The 15541-nt window shown below is 42.9% G+C and overlaps 1 protein-coding gene across 1 annotated transcript in view; it reads right to left on the bottom strand.

Annotated features, from left to right (window-relative positions):
* ZNF407 (zinc finger protein 407) overlaps positions 1 to 15541 on the bottom strand; it is a 352657-nt gene that overhangs the window by 125133 nt on the left and 211983 nt on the right. The window contains exon 6 of the mRNA XM_071554926.1: positions 13941 to 14024. Within this exon, the coding sequence (XP_071411027.1) occupies positions 13941 to 14024 (84 nt within the window). The remainder of the gene's footprint in view (positions 1 to 13940; positions 14025 to 15541) is intronic.

Genomic DNA, 15541 nt, shown 5'->3' with positions numbered 1-15541 from the left:
CATAATACTAAAATTCAATCTCTGCTGACTGAGCAACTGCAGTGAAAATTTCTATCGGACTAATAATTGAAGAAAACTAAAAATCTCTACTGTCTAAATTATTATGTGAAAGAATACTTTTCTCTCCAGTGGAGGGATCTACCCCTTAGAAGATACCAAACCAAAATCTCGTGACAGATATACACACTATGATGCATAGCTATGACACCTGCATCCCATTTTTCCAACTGGTTGTCCCAGAAGTATTCTGTGAGGCTCTACAGGCATATGTAGTTACCACCTAGGGAGGAAACAGATTTCTTTTTGTATGCAGAAGATAAAAGGCAGTTCCTAACTTAGGTGATTTCCCCTACATTGTACAAGCCTTCAGAGGTATTTGTGCTAAGGAATCAACATTCCTAACTTAAGAAGTATGGACCAAACTCCAAGGGACAGACATGTAACTTGTAGAATGTTCCATGCTCTACAACAGGCAGTTTCAAAATTGAACCCTAAGCAGGTACAATGTCCAGTTTTTCAGACTGACAGAAGACACACCACCAGTGCAAGATTATCAGTAACAGTGACCTTTTGCAACCAGTAGCAAAAGGCCACCCCCAAATGGTCACGCCCCTCTAGCCAAATTTTTGAAGGCTGTTTATAGCATGAGACGCGCAAAACTTTGACATAGACTTTGCCAGAGTATTTGCCACAGAGGAGACAGAAATCTGTAGTTTTCATTCTTGGAGATCGTGGGGGTTTTTCCTCACAAGGGAAAATGATATGCAAGGTCCTCAAGGCCAGAAAAAGCCCATACTGCTGGACGGAAGGACAACAGAACAGCTTCTGAGCACCATACAGAGTTGGAATAATTGCTTTTAGCAGCTACTGGAGAGAATACCAGCCAATGTTTCTCATTTATTGTTTCATGGGACAAGGAAAGGTGAAGGGGCAGGACACAAAGCCGAAGCCTCTATGCTGGACAAATTGAGACTGCTAGAAAGTATGTCTTTCCTGCCCCAAATGGAGTTTTCTTGTCAGACCCTGACACTCTGCTCTGTAGAAGCTGATTCTCCCAGAAGCTTGAATGGTCCTGGCTGCTGCTTCAATTAAACTCTCTGGGAGGCCACAGACTCCCTAGCAACATAACCCGTTCTTCAACCGAAGATTTCCTGTTCTGATTCATTTTATCATCTACTATTAAAGAAGACAGCGACATTTTCAAGCCTAAGTAGTAAAGCCACAAGTATTTTAGATAACATACATACTTATTTAACTGTTTTAATTTAAAATGCATTAGGACTTTGCCAACTTGACCCCTTGTAAAAAAGGCAGATGTGAATTGAAAGGAGATTTTTAGTTTGCCATTCAGGGGAAAATGGATCAAATAAAGGTTTGCTGCTGCTGCATGGCAGGGCCAGCAGGGCTGACAGCCGAGCGAGGGCCCATTGAAGCCAGAAGGGCTTGCAAATTCCATCATGAACATAAGAAAAATGATAATCCTTGCCCACTGCTCCAGGAAGTTTCTCCTTAGGAAAGCCTTGAGGCTAACTGCTCCTGTCAAGTGGACTATGTGTAAATCTCACCTGACAGAAAACACATCACAGCAGCACCACAAAACAAAAGCCAACTAAACTGGGAGGAAAAAAGACAGCCTAGGATAGCCTGCAATTCTTAGCAGCTGCACATGGGAAACAGTAGCTTTATGGAAAACTATCCAGGTTAGTAAGTACAGTTGAAAAAAAAATCTGAGAGACAGCTAGGTAGTTCTTTGGGTTGGTTGGGGGATGTTAAAAAGTATATTACCTGTAGAAGGAGTACGTTTCTTCACTTGTTTATTTATTAAAGTTTTCCATAGTTCAACTCCTTCAAGTATTTTTTGTCTTCCCTATCTGTGGGCCAGAATGCTTCTTATAAGTCTTTATGTTTCAATTTTCCTTCTACCCTTCCTGCCTTCAGACATTTCAGGCAATAAATATATATTTTTTAATATGAGCTGCCATTAAAAATTCCATGATTCTTCCTAACCACCAATAGAGGTTCTAATTCATACAAAATTAAAATAACACCAAAAAATCAATATTGACTTTTTTTAAATAACAGAATGTAGCAACTATTAAATAGTGTATCCAGAAATGTGTAAGGACAAACTATACTTATTTAAAGATCAGTAAAGGTAAAAAAAACCCCAAACCACCTCACCCTCCCATTACCATTATGGAAGACTTGTCTGGGCCTCACCATCTCTACCTTTAACAAATCCCACGAAAAAAAAAAGGTGACCCAAAACAACCCAAAAGTCAACAAGCTCTGAGGGGAGTGGGGGAAGGAAGTCAGGACCCACTTTCTGGCGCCTTATTTTGTTTTGACAGAAGCACTTTCACAAAGCTCCATTTCCTGACCACAGGGTCACAAACAAAATGGGTTTGCATTTTTGGCAATACTGCAACCAACTCCTGAAGTCCATCAGTTGTTTAACCATGGAAAATTTGAGCTACAACAATCAAAGGTCAGGAAAGGAAATGATAAAAGGGTCAGTTCATGGGGAGCACTGGTTTGTAAAAGCAGTTATTAAAGTTGCTGCAAGTCAGACAACCTCATCAGTTCTACCCATTCTGCTCTTCTCAAACCATTAGGACGAAAGTTTTCTTTCTCTTGCCACTAGACTTCTCTCAGGTACAGAGAAAGTTTTAAAACCCCAGGTTTTTAGTGTCTTCTGGTCAAAGGTTTGCTATAATCAAGTTCCATACTCTGCTGCTAATGTTGATGTAAATGGAAAAGGAACACCAACAATGATGCTCTCCAAATTTCACCTTGTCCCTTGATGAAAAAAGCAATGTCTTCTTACTGTGCTACATTTTCTGTGATATGCAACATTATAATTTTTTTAAGCTGTGGTGGGGAAGTTGAAGGGAAGAGGCTACATTATACATTAAATTCAATGCCAAGTAATGTAACTACACATTAAAGTCAAAGAGCAGTTCACATGAGAAATAGAAACACAAAGTGAGTCACTCATCTGGATAAAAACACATATATTATTAAATTTTCTTTCTTTTATACATTGACCTATAAATGTCTTGAGAAGTGCAAGATTGAAATGAGTGAGCAGAAGCAATCATACAAACAGTGATCCGAGATATAAGCTACCATCTTCAAAAATTCATGAAAATACTTGAACAAAGACACGATCTTCTTAAGCAGCTCCACAGGTTCAAGGTGCCTGGTGACTGCCACAGAAGTGCTGTGTATAGTAAGTACTTACCTGCTCACACTCTACTGCTGTAATGTACCTCTATCATGCCCAGGAAGATTCCACCACAACCAACACATAAGAAGCAAATGTAGACTGTCATTGTGTAGAAGACAAGGATGAGGTTTTTGCAATTTGCAGGAGTACTAACCAACATTAAAAAAGGGATTTCATGCAAGAGAACACATGCTATTACTGATCAGCACTGTTGCTGAGCCAGCTACTACAGCACAAAATAGAAGTTTACTGGGAAACATGGAGAAGACTGGAAAACTAGAGTAATTCTAAAAGACAGAAAAACAAAGGCGGAGAGCAGAACAATAAGAACATAGAGAAAAAACATTTGAAAATTATGAATTAAGTGTTTCCATGTTTTCATTTCAAGCCAGAAATAATTACTCTGGCTTGTTTTTTCTCTCTTGTGCAATTTCTTAGTCAATCATGATTAGGGCAAAATATTTAAACTATGTGATATTGCACACTTCTTTCGTGTATATGTGTGCATTTTTGGTGGCTGATTTAGAGGTTATTTACTCTTTTTTATTACAAAATTCAGATAATCCCTTGGATTCTTTGTGGAATTCAACTAATTCTAAATTCAGCGAACACTAAAATTTGAACATTATTTATTTATCTTCCTATCTTCAGGCATATTTTCATACTGGAACGAAATACAAATTAAAAAAATTGCTTCAGGATGACTCAAAAGATGAAATTTTTATTTCCCAGTCTTGTTGAGACACCATAGCTATGGCATATAAGTTCCTGCAGCACCACAAGCTGTCCCTTATTTACCACGCAGCACCAGCTGATACTGCAAGCAGTCCAAGATTCTTAAGACAGTTTATCACAGCCTAGGCAGCCACAAGTGTCTGTTGTAAAGCATTCGACAGACAGAGATGTAAGTATTCTTTACAGTGTGATAAAATTCCAGTCAAACTCTGGACCACTCTTGAAGTTGCCATTGCTTCAATTCAGAAAAAAGAAGATCAGGCCATGGATATTTACATAGTCAGTAAAAGACTTGCAGAATTTCATAGACAGATTCTTGCAGAATAGGACTGGAACAAGATGCATTCAGATCATAAAATAATGATAGAACATTTTCTCGAGACAAAATCAGTCAAGGACTTCACTTATTCTTTGTTCAAAGTGTGCATTCCTCACAGGACCAGGTCAGTCACTAAATACAGAACATATTTAACACAGAATAAAAATGTCAACTGGTAAAACACCAGGAATCTCAATAGGTCACATTATTGCTCCTACTTTACAGCTGAGAAAGCCTCTATCAAGGAAATCTACATCATATTTGCAAATATGTAAGTACAAACATTTTTCAAGTCTTAAAACTAATGGCTTTTTCTTTCAGTTTAACATTCCTGTAGTTCTTTTCAATAAAAAACCAAAAACATCTCTTCATGGGGTAACATCCTATTTACCAAACTTGTCCCTACAGTTTGCTCCATGAGTGGCCACGAGTGAGATTCTGTCAGCTTTTTTCACACAAAGTTATACTTCATGCTCCCTTTAAAATTTCCAAAGAAAACACATCTTTCACAAAATAAAAGTGTTTCTTCAGGTACACAGAAACACTCTTATCCAAAAAGAGAAGAATAGAGTAAGAAATACCAGAATGAAGAGTATCAAAAGCTTAAGTGCCTGATCTTATAGCCCGTCCTCTCTTGTGTCAAATATCTACCAGCAGCTGAACATTTCTCTGGGGTGTCAGGACATCTCAGGCCTTGAGGCTGGGACCAGAGGAGACTTGCTAAGTTGGTTAAGACTCCTTAACTACATGTGAGGATTTGCTCATTTGCCCTTGAATCAAGGGTGTCTGACAGGTGATAGAAGTAAATCATTGATGGAAGATGTTCTATGTCAGACCCCTAGACATCTTGTATTACAGCAGGGAATTATTTAAGCCATTTAGACTATTTTTGATACCTATCCCTTTCAAACCTGATTGTAATTTGCTTTGGCATTCTGCTTTTGGAAAATTGTGCCAACTGGGGAGAGAAAACAAAGGTATAAAGAGGAGTGCATGCAGATAATGAGACAGAGTTGAGCACTGGATGAAAATACAAGGGAACCCATGTAAATGCAACAGTGCAGGCATGTCTCGGTTTGAGGGGAAAAACCAAAATGTTTTACCCACAAGCAGGGGAGGGGCCTCCTCCTCAATAATCACACCACTCTTTATCAAATTTAAGAAAAGGAATTTTAATACAAGAAGGATAACTGCTATATATATATATATATATATGTAAACAGACTAGTGCAACCCACTTCCCCAACACCATAAGAGGGAAAAAAAAAAAACAACAACAACAAAACCCAGCAGGTTTTCCTCCGGGAGAAAAGGTTATACTTAAGTGTCCTTGTCACAGCCCGCTGGCTGCAGAGTGAGTTTCAGTCCCTCTCCAGCGAAACAGACGAGCAGTGGGCTTTCAGATGGACTCAGTCTCTTTCCCCTGTGTTCCCCGTCCAAGAAGCAGACAGGTACGAGCACCCAGCAGCAAATCCAAGGCAGGTAGCAGCACGGCAGGAAAAAGTAATCCGAAGTAGGCAGCGGCAAGACAGCCAGGGAAAACCCCAGCAGTAACCAGCAGGGCAGCCTGCCTCCTTGGAGCCCCCACTCCCCCGTTCCGCCGAGCCAAGACTGAGGAGAATATCCAAAAAAAACCAAAAGAGACAAACCTGCCCCTACCCCAGCGATCACAGTTAACTACTTCTTTTGTTAACCGCTGGCCTGGGCAGTTAAGTGGCAGGGGAGAGAATTTACATAATAATCCCAAACTACAACATTATCCACCCCTAAATTCTCTTCCATGCCGATACTCTACATTAAACTTAAATTTTCTTTCAAATAATTAAGTGTTTACAAATACAGTAATATGAGTCGTTTACCCAGAGATAAGTTCCCCTTGAGGTACACATCGTGTCTCTCCATCTTCCTGCATCACCCACCAGGTGGAACCAGATCCTTGAGCAAAGACAACCCCACGAATGGGTTTGCCTTTGCCTGAGGCAGGGTTGATCCAGACTGTTTTCCCTAGCATACCTCTCAGGTGTATTACAGGGACTTTGTCTCCATCTACAGTGTGAAGGGGTTCTGATTGGGCAGGGCCGGCTCGATTGACAGAGCCTCTAGTGTTGACTAGCCATGTAGCCTTTGCTAAGTGTTGATCCCAGTGTTTGAAAGTCCCTCCACCCAACGCCTTCAAAGTGGTTTTCAACAGTCCATTACACCGCTCAACTTTCCCGGCAGCTGGTGCATGGTAGGGGATATGATACACCCACTCAATGCCATGTTCTCTCGCCCAGGTAGCAACTAAGCTGTTTTTGAAATGAGTTCCATTATCTGACTCAATTCGTTCTGGGGTGCCATGTCGCCACAGCACTTGTTTTTCCAGGCCTAGGATGGTGTTCCGAGCAGTGGCGTGAGGCACTGGGTGTGTCTCCAGCCACCCTGTGGTTGCTTCCACCATGGTGAGCACATAGCGCTTGCCTTGGCGGGTCTGTGGCAGTGTGATGTAGTCAACCTGCCAGGCCTCCCCGTACTTATACTTATCCCAGCGTCCACCATACCACAGGGGCTTCACTCTCTTAGCCTGCTTAATGGCAGCACATGTCTCGCAGTCGTGGATAACCTGAGAGATAATGTCCATGGTTAAATCCACCCCTCGGTCTCGTGCCCATTTATAAGTGGCATCTCTGCCCTGATGGCCCGAGGCATCATGGGCCCATCGAGCCAAGAACAGCTCTCCCTTGTGCTGCCAGTCCAGATCTGTCTGTGATACTTTCACTTGCGCAGCTCGGTCTGCCTGTTGGTTGTTGAGATGTTCCTCATTGGCCCGATTTTTGGGCACGTGTGCGTCTACGTGGCGGACTCTCACAATCAGCTTCTCTACTCGGGTGGCAATATCTTGCCATATATCGGCAGCCCAGATGGGTTTCCCTCTGCGTTTCCAATTGGTTTTCTTCCATCGGTCTAACCATCCCCAGAGAGCATTGGCCACCATCCATGAGTCGGTGTAGAGGTAAAGCTTTGGCCATTTCTCTCGTTCAGCAATGTCCAGGGCCAACTGCACGGCTTTAAGCTCTGCAAACTGACTCGACCCACCTTCTCCTTCAGTAGCTTCTGCAACTTGTCGTGTGGGACTCCATACAGCTGCTTTCCATTTGCGATTAGCCCCTACAATGCGACAGGAGCCATCGGTGAAGAGGGCGTAGCGTATTTCCTCTTTTGGCAATTGATTGTATGGTGGAGCTTCTTCCGCACGTGTCACCTGCTCTTCCTCTTCATCTGCTAGACCAAAATTTTCACCTTCAGGCCAGTTCGTGATGATTTCCAGGATCCCAGGGCGATTTGATTTTCCTATACGGGCGCGCTGCGTAATCAGGGCAATCCACTTGCTCCAGGTAGCATCAGTGGCATGATGTGTAGAGGCAGCCTGTCCTGACAACATCCACTTCAGCACTGGTAGTCGAGGTGCCAGAAACAGCTGTGCTTCTGTGCCAATCACCTCTGAGGCGGCTTGGACTCCTTCATAGGCGGCTAGGATCTCTTTCTCTGTGGGGGTATAGTTGGCTTCAGATCCTCTGTAGCCTCGGCTCCAGAATCCAAGTGGTCGGCCTCGAGTCTCACCAGGCACCTTCTGCCAAAGGCTCCAAGACAGGCCATTATTCCCGGCGGCGGAGTAGAGCATGTTCTGTACGTCTGGTCCTGTCCTGACTGGTCCAAGGGCTACAGCCTGAGCAATCTCATGCTTGATCTGGTCAAAGGCTTGTTGCTGCTCAGGGCCCCAGTGGAAATCATTCTTCTTACGGGTTACCAAGTAGAGAGGGCTTACGATCTGACTGTATGCTGGGATATGCATCCTCCAGAACCCTATGGCACCCAGGAAGGCTTGTGTTTCCTTTTTGCTGGTAGGTGGAGACATTGCTGTGATCTTATTGATGACTTCTGTTGGAATCTGACGGCGTCCATCCTGCCACTTCACTCCCAGGAACTGGATCTCTTGGGCTGGTCCCTTAACCTTACTCCGTTTGATGGCAAAGCCAGCTCCCAAAAGGATCTGGATGATTTTCTCTCCTTTCTGAAAAACCTCTTCTGCTGTGTCCCCCCACACAATGATGTCATCAATGTATTGCAGGTGTTCTGGAGCCTCACCCTTCTCCAGTGCAGTCTGGATCAGTCCATGACAGATGGTGGGACTGTGTTTCCACCCCTGGGGTAGTCGGTTCCAGGTGTACTGCACGCCCCTCCAGGTGAAAGCAAACTGTGGCCTGCACTCTGGTGCCAGAGGAATGGAGAAGAACGCATTAGCAATGTCAATAGTGGCATACCACTTTGCTGCCCTGGACTCCAGTTCATACTGGAGCTCCAGCATGTCCGGCACAGCGGCACTCAGCGGTGGGGTAACTTCATTCAAGCCACGATAGTCCACAGTCAATCTCCATTCTCCATCAGACTTATGCACAGGCCAGATGGGGCTGTTGAAGGGTGAGTGGGTTTTGCTGACCACCCCTTGGCTCTCCAGTTCACGGATCATCTTATGGATGGGGATCACAGCATCACGGTTCGTTCGGTATTGCCGACGGTGCACTGTCGTGGTGGCAATTGGCACTTGCTGTTCCTCAACTTTCAACAGTCCAACAGCAGAAGGACTTTCTGAGAGACCTGGCAATGAGTTCAATTGTTCAATCCCTTCTGTCTGTACAGTGGCTATTCCAAAAGCCCATCTATGCCCCTTTGGGTCCTTAAAATATCCATTCCTGAGGTAGTCAATGCCCAGGATACATGGGGCGGCTGGACCAGTCACAATGGGGTGTTTCTGCCAATCTCTCCCTGTCAAGCTCACTTCAGCTTCTAGCACAGTCAACTCTTGAGATCCCCCTGTCACCCCAGAAATAGAAATAGTTTCTGAGCCCACATGTCCTGATGGCATTAATGTGCATTGAGCGCCAGTATCAACCAAAGCCTTATACTTTTGTGGGTCTGATGTACCAGGCCATCGAATCCACACAGTCCAATAGACACGGTTGTCCCGTGCCTCTACCTGGCTAGAGGCAGGGCCCCTCTAACACTGATCCTGGTCATAGCGGTCAGAACCTTTTCTCGATGAGTACACCTGGGAGGTGCCCTCCTGTGGGTCAGATTCTTGCCCGTGGGAAACTGGGACTGCACTTACTCTCACTGACCTTCTTCCATTCTCCTTCAGTTCTTGTACTCGGGCTGCAAGGGCACGGGTGGGTTTCCCATCCCACCGTCCCATGTCTTCTCCATGTTTGGCCAGGAAGTACCACATCTCAGTTCGTGAGGTCTGTCCACTTCCTCTGGCTGGGGGGCGTCTGGCTCTGACTTCAGAGGTTCTCATTCGCACTGGTGCCACTTGGAGACTTTCCCTAATTTCCTCTCTGATCGCTTTTACCTCTGCAGGCAGCGTCTTGAGACTCTCAACCAATGTCTCTACAGCAGAAATACGGGCCTGCATTGGGCTGTGGGTCATGCTTTCATATATCCGGAGCTTATTTGCTACTGCGCCCACTGTTTCATGGTTCTCTTCCCTATACATGGATGCCAGGAAATCGGTGTATTCAGCTGGCCCCGAGCGTGAAAGGTCCCACCACATATGTGGTGTGCATCTGACCTTGTCAGGGTCATTATTGGCTTGCCCACCTCTTCCAAAAAGCACGTCCATCATTGCCATCTCCCTCAGACGTAAAATTCCTTCTTCCATCGTCTTCCAAGTCTTCCTAATATGATGTTCCTGCAGGATTTCTCTATAAACAAACTTCTCTCTTACACTCGTTAGAAGTCGTGCCCAGAGTGAAAGGGGCTTTGATTCCCTCACGAACACCTGTTCAATAGCCACGTCCTGGGCCAGAGCCCCCAAAAACCTGGCTTCAGCACCATCCAGTTGTAAGGTTTCACCCATAAGGTCCCAAACTCGGATCAACCAAGTCAGGATGGGCTCACCCGGGTGTCGAGCAATGTCTTTCCGCAAACTACGGAGATTATCAAATGACAATGACTCAGTGATGATCTCAGGCTCTGGGTCTGCTTGCTGTGGAGGTGCAGCAACCCCCTCATCGTCTGCTGGATGGTCTAATTTGGTCTTATATTTCCTTTTCTGAATAGGGGCAACTTCCATAGGCTTGGCCTGTCCTCCTGGTTTAGCCTCATCCTTTTCTCCCTTCACTGTGGCATCAGGGGTTTTATTCTCTCGCTTTTCCCCCTTCACTGGGCTAGGTTTCTGAATGCATTCTGGAAAAACCCTGGCCCTACCTTCAAACATTCTGTAAGCTGCAGGGATACAACCCTGCAGAAAAACCATAAAGAGCAAGATATCTCTGGCATCCAGGGAGAATTTAAACATCTCAAAAGCTGTTGTAGCAGACTTGAATGGGGAATGGACAAAGGGTTGGGAGAAGAGATTCCCCTTTGTTCCTTCCCAAGGGTCCGTACTATTATCACTGAATCCCCAGAGGTAGCAGCTTAGGTTGCGGCAGGAAAACAGCCTGGAGAGCACCACCCACATGACATCCAAAGGCATCGAATTCATGGCACCATAAATCCAGAGTAAGAACTCAATAATAATTGCGGCTATTTGAGTTTTGCTCATTGATTTGTTGATAAGACTTAAACCTGCCGCTCCTTTTGGCATGAATTTGTACCAACAAAAAGCCAATATATTATACAGGATGGTCCTGATGAACTCTAAGCTCAAGACCCACATGGTGCCACAAAATAGCAGTTATCCTTCTTTGTTTACAAGCCCCACACGTTGGGCGCCAAGAAATGTCTCGGTTTGAGGGGAAAAACCAAAATGTTTTACCCACAAGCAGGGGAGGGGCCTCCTCCTCAATAATCACACCACTCTTTATCAAATTTAAGAAAAGGAATTTTAATACAAGAAGGATAACTGCTATATATATATATATATATATGTAAACAGACTAGTGCAACCCACTTCCCCAACACCATAAGAGGGAAAAAAAAAAAACAACAACAACAAAACCCAGCAGGTTTTCCTCCGGGAGAAAAGGTTATACTTAAGTGTCCTTGTCACAGCCCGCTGGCTGCAGAGTGAGTTTCAGTCCCTCTCCAGCGAAACAGACGAGCAGTGGGCTTTCAGATGGACTCAGTCTCTTTCCCCTGTGTTCCCCGTCCAAGAAGCAGACAGGTACGAGCACCCAGCAGCAAATCCAAGGCAGGTAGCAGCACGGCAGGAAAAAGTAATCCGAAGTAGGCAGCGGCAAGACAGCCAGGGAAAACCCCAGCAGTAACCAGCAGGGCAGCCTGCCTCCTTGGAGCCCCCACTCCCCCGTTCCGCCGAGCCAAGACTGAGGAGAATATCCAAAAAAAAACCAAAAGAGACAAACCTGCCCCCACCCCAGCGATCACAGTTAACTACTTCTTTTGTTAACCGCTGGCCTGGGCAGTTAAGTGGCAGGGGAGAGAATTTACATAATAATCCCAAACTACAACAAGGCAAAGGTGGATTGTGTCATTCTCCTTGAAACAAATAGAAGCTACAGATAATTTTTCTGCTAAAGAATCATCTCTGATTGTTTGTGCCACAGAGGCAGATAAATGCCAAAAAGACAGATTCCTCTGCCTCTGAGATACTGTCCTGTATAGTATAAAGTTAATAGCAAAGTAATAACGAGCCTCCAGTCCTGACATAAAATATAAAGTTATGCTTGCTAGATGCAAGCTTCATGATCTATAACCTGTAAATCCCTGTGATCATAGCATAAGAAGTCTCTACCACACTGGGAAAAGAAGGGCAAAATTCCTTCAAAAACCTAGACAGCTTTTCACCAGGAACATATCCTATTTTCAGCCTAATTTGGCACAGAAATCAGGAAATAAAATATTTTTCTGTTGGCTTCTGGCCTAATGATACAAAAAATATCAATATATATTTGATGATAAGGGCTTACATTTATGAGAAACTAGATCTGCACTCACATAATAGGTAAAGACAAGAAGGGTAAATACAAGAATTTGCACTTCTTCTACTTCCCCATTCTGAAATGATTGTTACTATTCGTGTGGCTGCACTGGCTGTGAGTCCCAGACATTTGCAAGATGTGTCACATGACAGGCCAATAAAAAACAAAAGGTAGTTTTTATCCTATTGATAACAATGACTTATTGCCATAAAAGAAATCATTCTTAGCCCACATTTGGCAAACTTGTGCCAACATGTGAAAATTCTTCAAATCTCCAGAAAACTGGAAACTGTTAGTTATAAGTGAAGCATACAGATTCTATTCCAGTAGTTCTAATTGCTCCTGTTACTGTTCAAGACAGTGCAATTCTAAGAGAACTTATTACATTTACTAAATGACTTTTCTTGGTCACTTAAAGAACAAAAACTTCCTGTGGTGAATGGGAACTGCCTGTGACAGTAATATCCTATAAACCTATGTTCCTAGTTATCAGAAAAAAAATTCTGAAAGTAAGATTACTAGCCAGATTTGCAAGCAAAATTTGGCCCTAAAAATACTTTTGTTTTGGCTTATCTGCTTAACGATAATGCCTGGCTGGCAGTGAAAACCCCACCTTTTTGAAAGCATCAGAGTCTTCACCAAATATGGTTGCTTTAAATAAACTGAAAACAGGGTGGGAAGAATGGCTTCAGGCTCTCAAGAAAGAGAGTAGCTGCTCTCCAGGAAATTGCACATTTAGATGGTGTATGTCCTGAATGAAGATTAGTTTATACAGGGACATAATAAAATCTCCCACTGTGATTCTTTTACAAAATCCATGGAAAATTCATGATGTAACAACTATAGCTTCTCATTTGTTAGCCATTTCTTTCCACTATACATTAGACAATGGTCACTTAACTCACACAGCAATTCCTGATGATATTACATTATCCTCATGATAGTCAGTAAAACAAAAAAACTGCAGTGACTTTACAGCAACACTTCTACGTCTGTTTGAACAAAATCTATTCAAATAATCAAACACTTACAAGGAACTACTAAAAAGCACAATTAAGGTAGAATGTATTAATAAATGTTTAATACTTACACTTTTTCTGGTCTTCTGAAACTAAGAACCAATTCAATTTTGTCTGATATTAAAATTTTATAACCAGGTGGCAGGAAAGCTTTACTAATTCTGGAACAGAAATCTTGCTTTACATGCCAGCCATGTGGTAACTCTTAAAGTTGCACCTATTAATTACAAACTATCTTAAAATTACGAAAGGGCAACTGAAACAACACTAGCTTTCAACTATGCCTCAGTCCAAAATAATGGATTAATCTATATGTAGACTCTAATTTTCACCCAGGGACATTCTAGCAGACTCTTGCAAAATCTTCACAGTAGGTAATCTATTTGGGCCTTGGAAAAAAAAATAGTAGACTTACCATTCATTTAAAGAAGAAAGCCAGTCTTTACAATTGTACTTCCTTCAGAAAAAAAAACCCAAAACAAAAAACCACCACCAAAAACACCCCCCACCAACTGCCTAGCAATTATTCAAACTCCCAGCTAACAGATTTGATGGAGACCTTGGGCATACCAATTTTAAAAAAAATGAGGAAAAGCAAAGTAAACAATGAGCCAATGTATTATTTGTGCTGTAACATGCTATTTGACTTGTGTTACTCCCTAGTGTAGAGGGACTCCCTTCCTGGAGAAAATACAGCAAAGAGTAAAGACAGCTTTACTGACCTGTGTGCTGCCGCCGATGCTTGGTGAGGGCATGACGTGTCCCGCCGGCAAAGCCACAAAGGTCACAGAGGAACGACTTCTCGCCTGTTGCAACAATAAACAGATGAGGGACTGCGGAGGTCACAGATCATTAAAACATATCTATCAAGGCTTTCAGGGTTACTAATTCCTCCAATCAAATGTTTCCATGTAAATATGTCAAATGGGAATGAAATTACCACTGCGGTTTATTGACTGTGATAAAATCTGAAAAGCACCACTGAACATAATTACATACTTGTCAGACCCATAAAAATTAGCTTTATTATCAATGGAATGGTTTTGTACAACTTCATTTCTGTTAGATGTCTTCCAGATGGGGCTGCTTTATGCACTTGAACAGTTTTTATGCATATCCTGATTTTTTACAATTCCCATACATCTGGCCTTTCTGTGCTGAGTAAAGATTGCCTGGAAAAAATTTTAATATACTATATACATGATTCTGCTTAAATAAAATATATTCAATTTACTAACAAATTAAAGGTACTGAGAAATTTTTAGCAGACTAGGTCACAGTCATCTTTAGTTACCTTCTATTTATTAGTAAGTATTAAATTATTTTCTAGAATATAAGAAGAGCACAGGCAAGAATAAAAGCCATATTATTCAGTACCAGTGGCAATTCAGCACTGTTAACGTTTCTGAAGTTTTCATGACATAAAGAAACAGGATCGCTACTGAAATTGCAGCAAAACTCACATTGTTCGTCTGCAAATGATAATTCTTCATTCCAAACCTCTGGACCAATATGAGAGATTTTGGCAAACTCAATACTCATTAAAAGTGCATAAATGCCTTCTTTTTAGTTTTGGGGGTTTTTAAAGAGAAACTAGGATTTTCCCCTGTTTCCCATAAACACAGTCTATCATTCCACAGCAATATTTTTGTTCAGCATGTACTAACATGCACAGCAATCTCAGCCCTTAAAGGCCACAGAGAAGGTCATTATGAATTAATAACACTAACCTCAGGTACAGACTCTATAACCCAAAAATGAAATTTATAATTTATTTTTTGTTTTTAGAAGAATCGCATCAGTCATTTGGAGCCAAATTGTCTTCTTTCACAGTAACATATAGGAGAGGGGGCTGGTAGGGCAATGATGCAGAATTCATTGAAACTAACAGTCTCCTTCAAATTCTTCCCTGTGGGGAAGAAAATTTAGTTCCTACAAAAGAAGGATGGGTTAAGAGGTTGGGTGCCAAATTACAGAGTCCTCCTGTGAAGACAGAGGGATGGAACCTCCATGCTGTTTATTCTCACATAACCAGGCACACGAATACACAGACTTTCTGGAAAAGCACAGTGCCTCAGTTAGCTCTGGATGCCGTTCATATAAGCAAGAGACTGTCCTGCAAGTGGGGGCTCCCCAGACGGCACCACAGAGATGACCCACCCTCTCCCACCACAGCCTTAGTGAGGGTCCCTGAGGATCTCCAGCTCCTCACCCACGTTGCCACAGTGATGGAGTCCCTGGGCCCTGTGCTACCAGAAGGAAAGCAATTCCTCCAAAGTTTCCAAGGTTGCTTGAATCTTAGCACTAAAATGGGATCATGAAA

Source organism: Pithys albifrons, chromosome 4, assembly GCF_047495875.1.
Source record: "Pithys albifrons albifrons isolate INPA30051 chromosome 4, PitAlb_v1, whole genome shotgun sequence".
Taxonomy (NCBI): domain Eukaryota; kingdom Metazoa; phylum Chordata; class Aves; order Passeriformes; family Thamnophilidae; genus Pithys; species Pithys albifrons.
The sequence above is the reverse complement of the archived record's forward strand: the minus strand, read 5'-3'. Positions and strand labels throughout refer to the sequence as shown.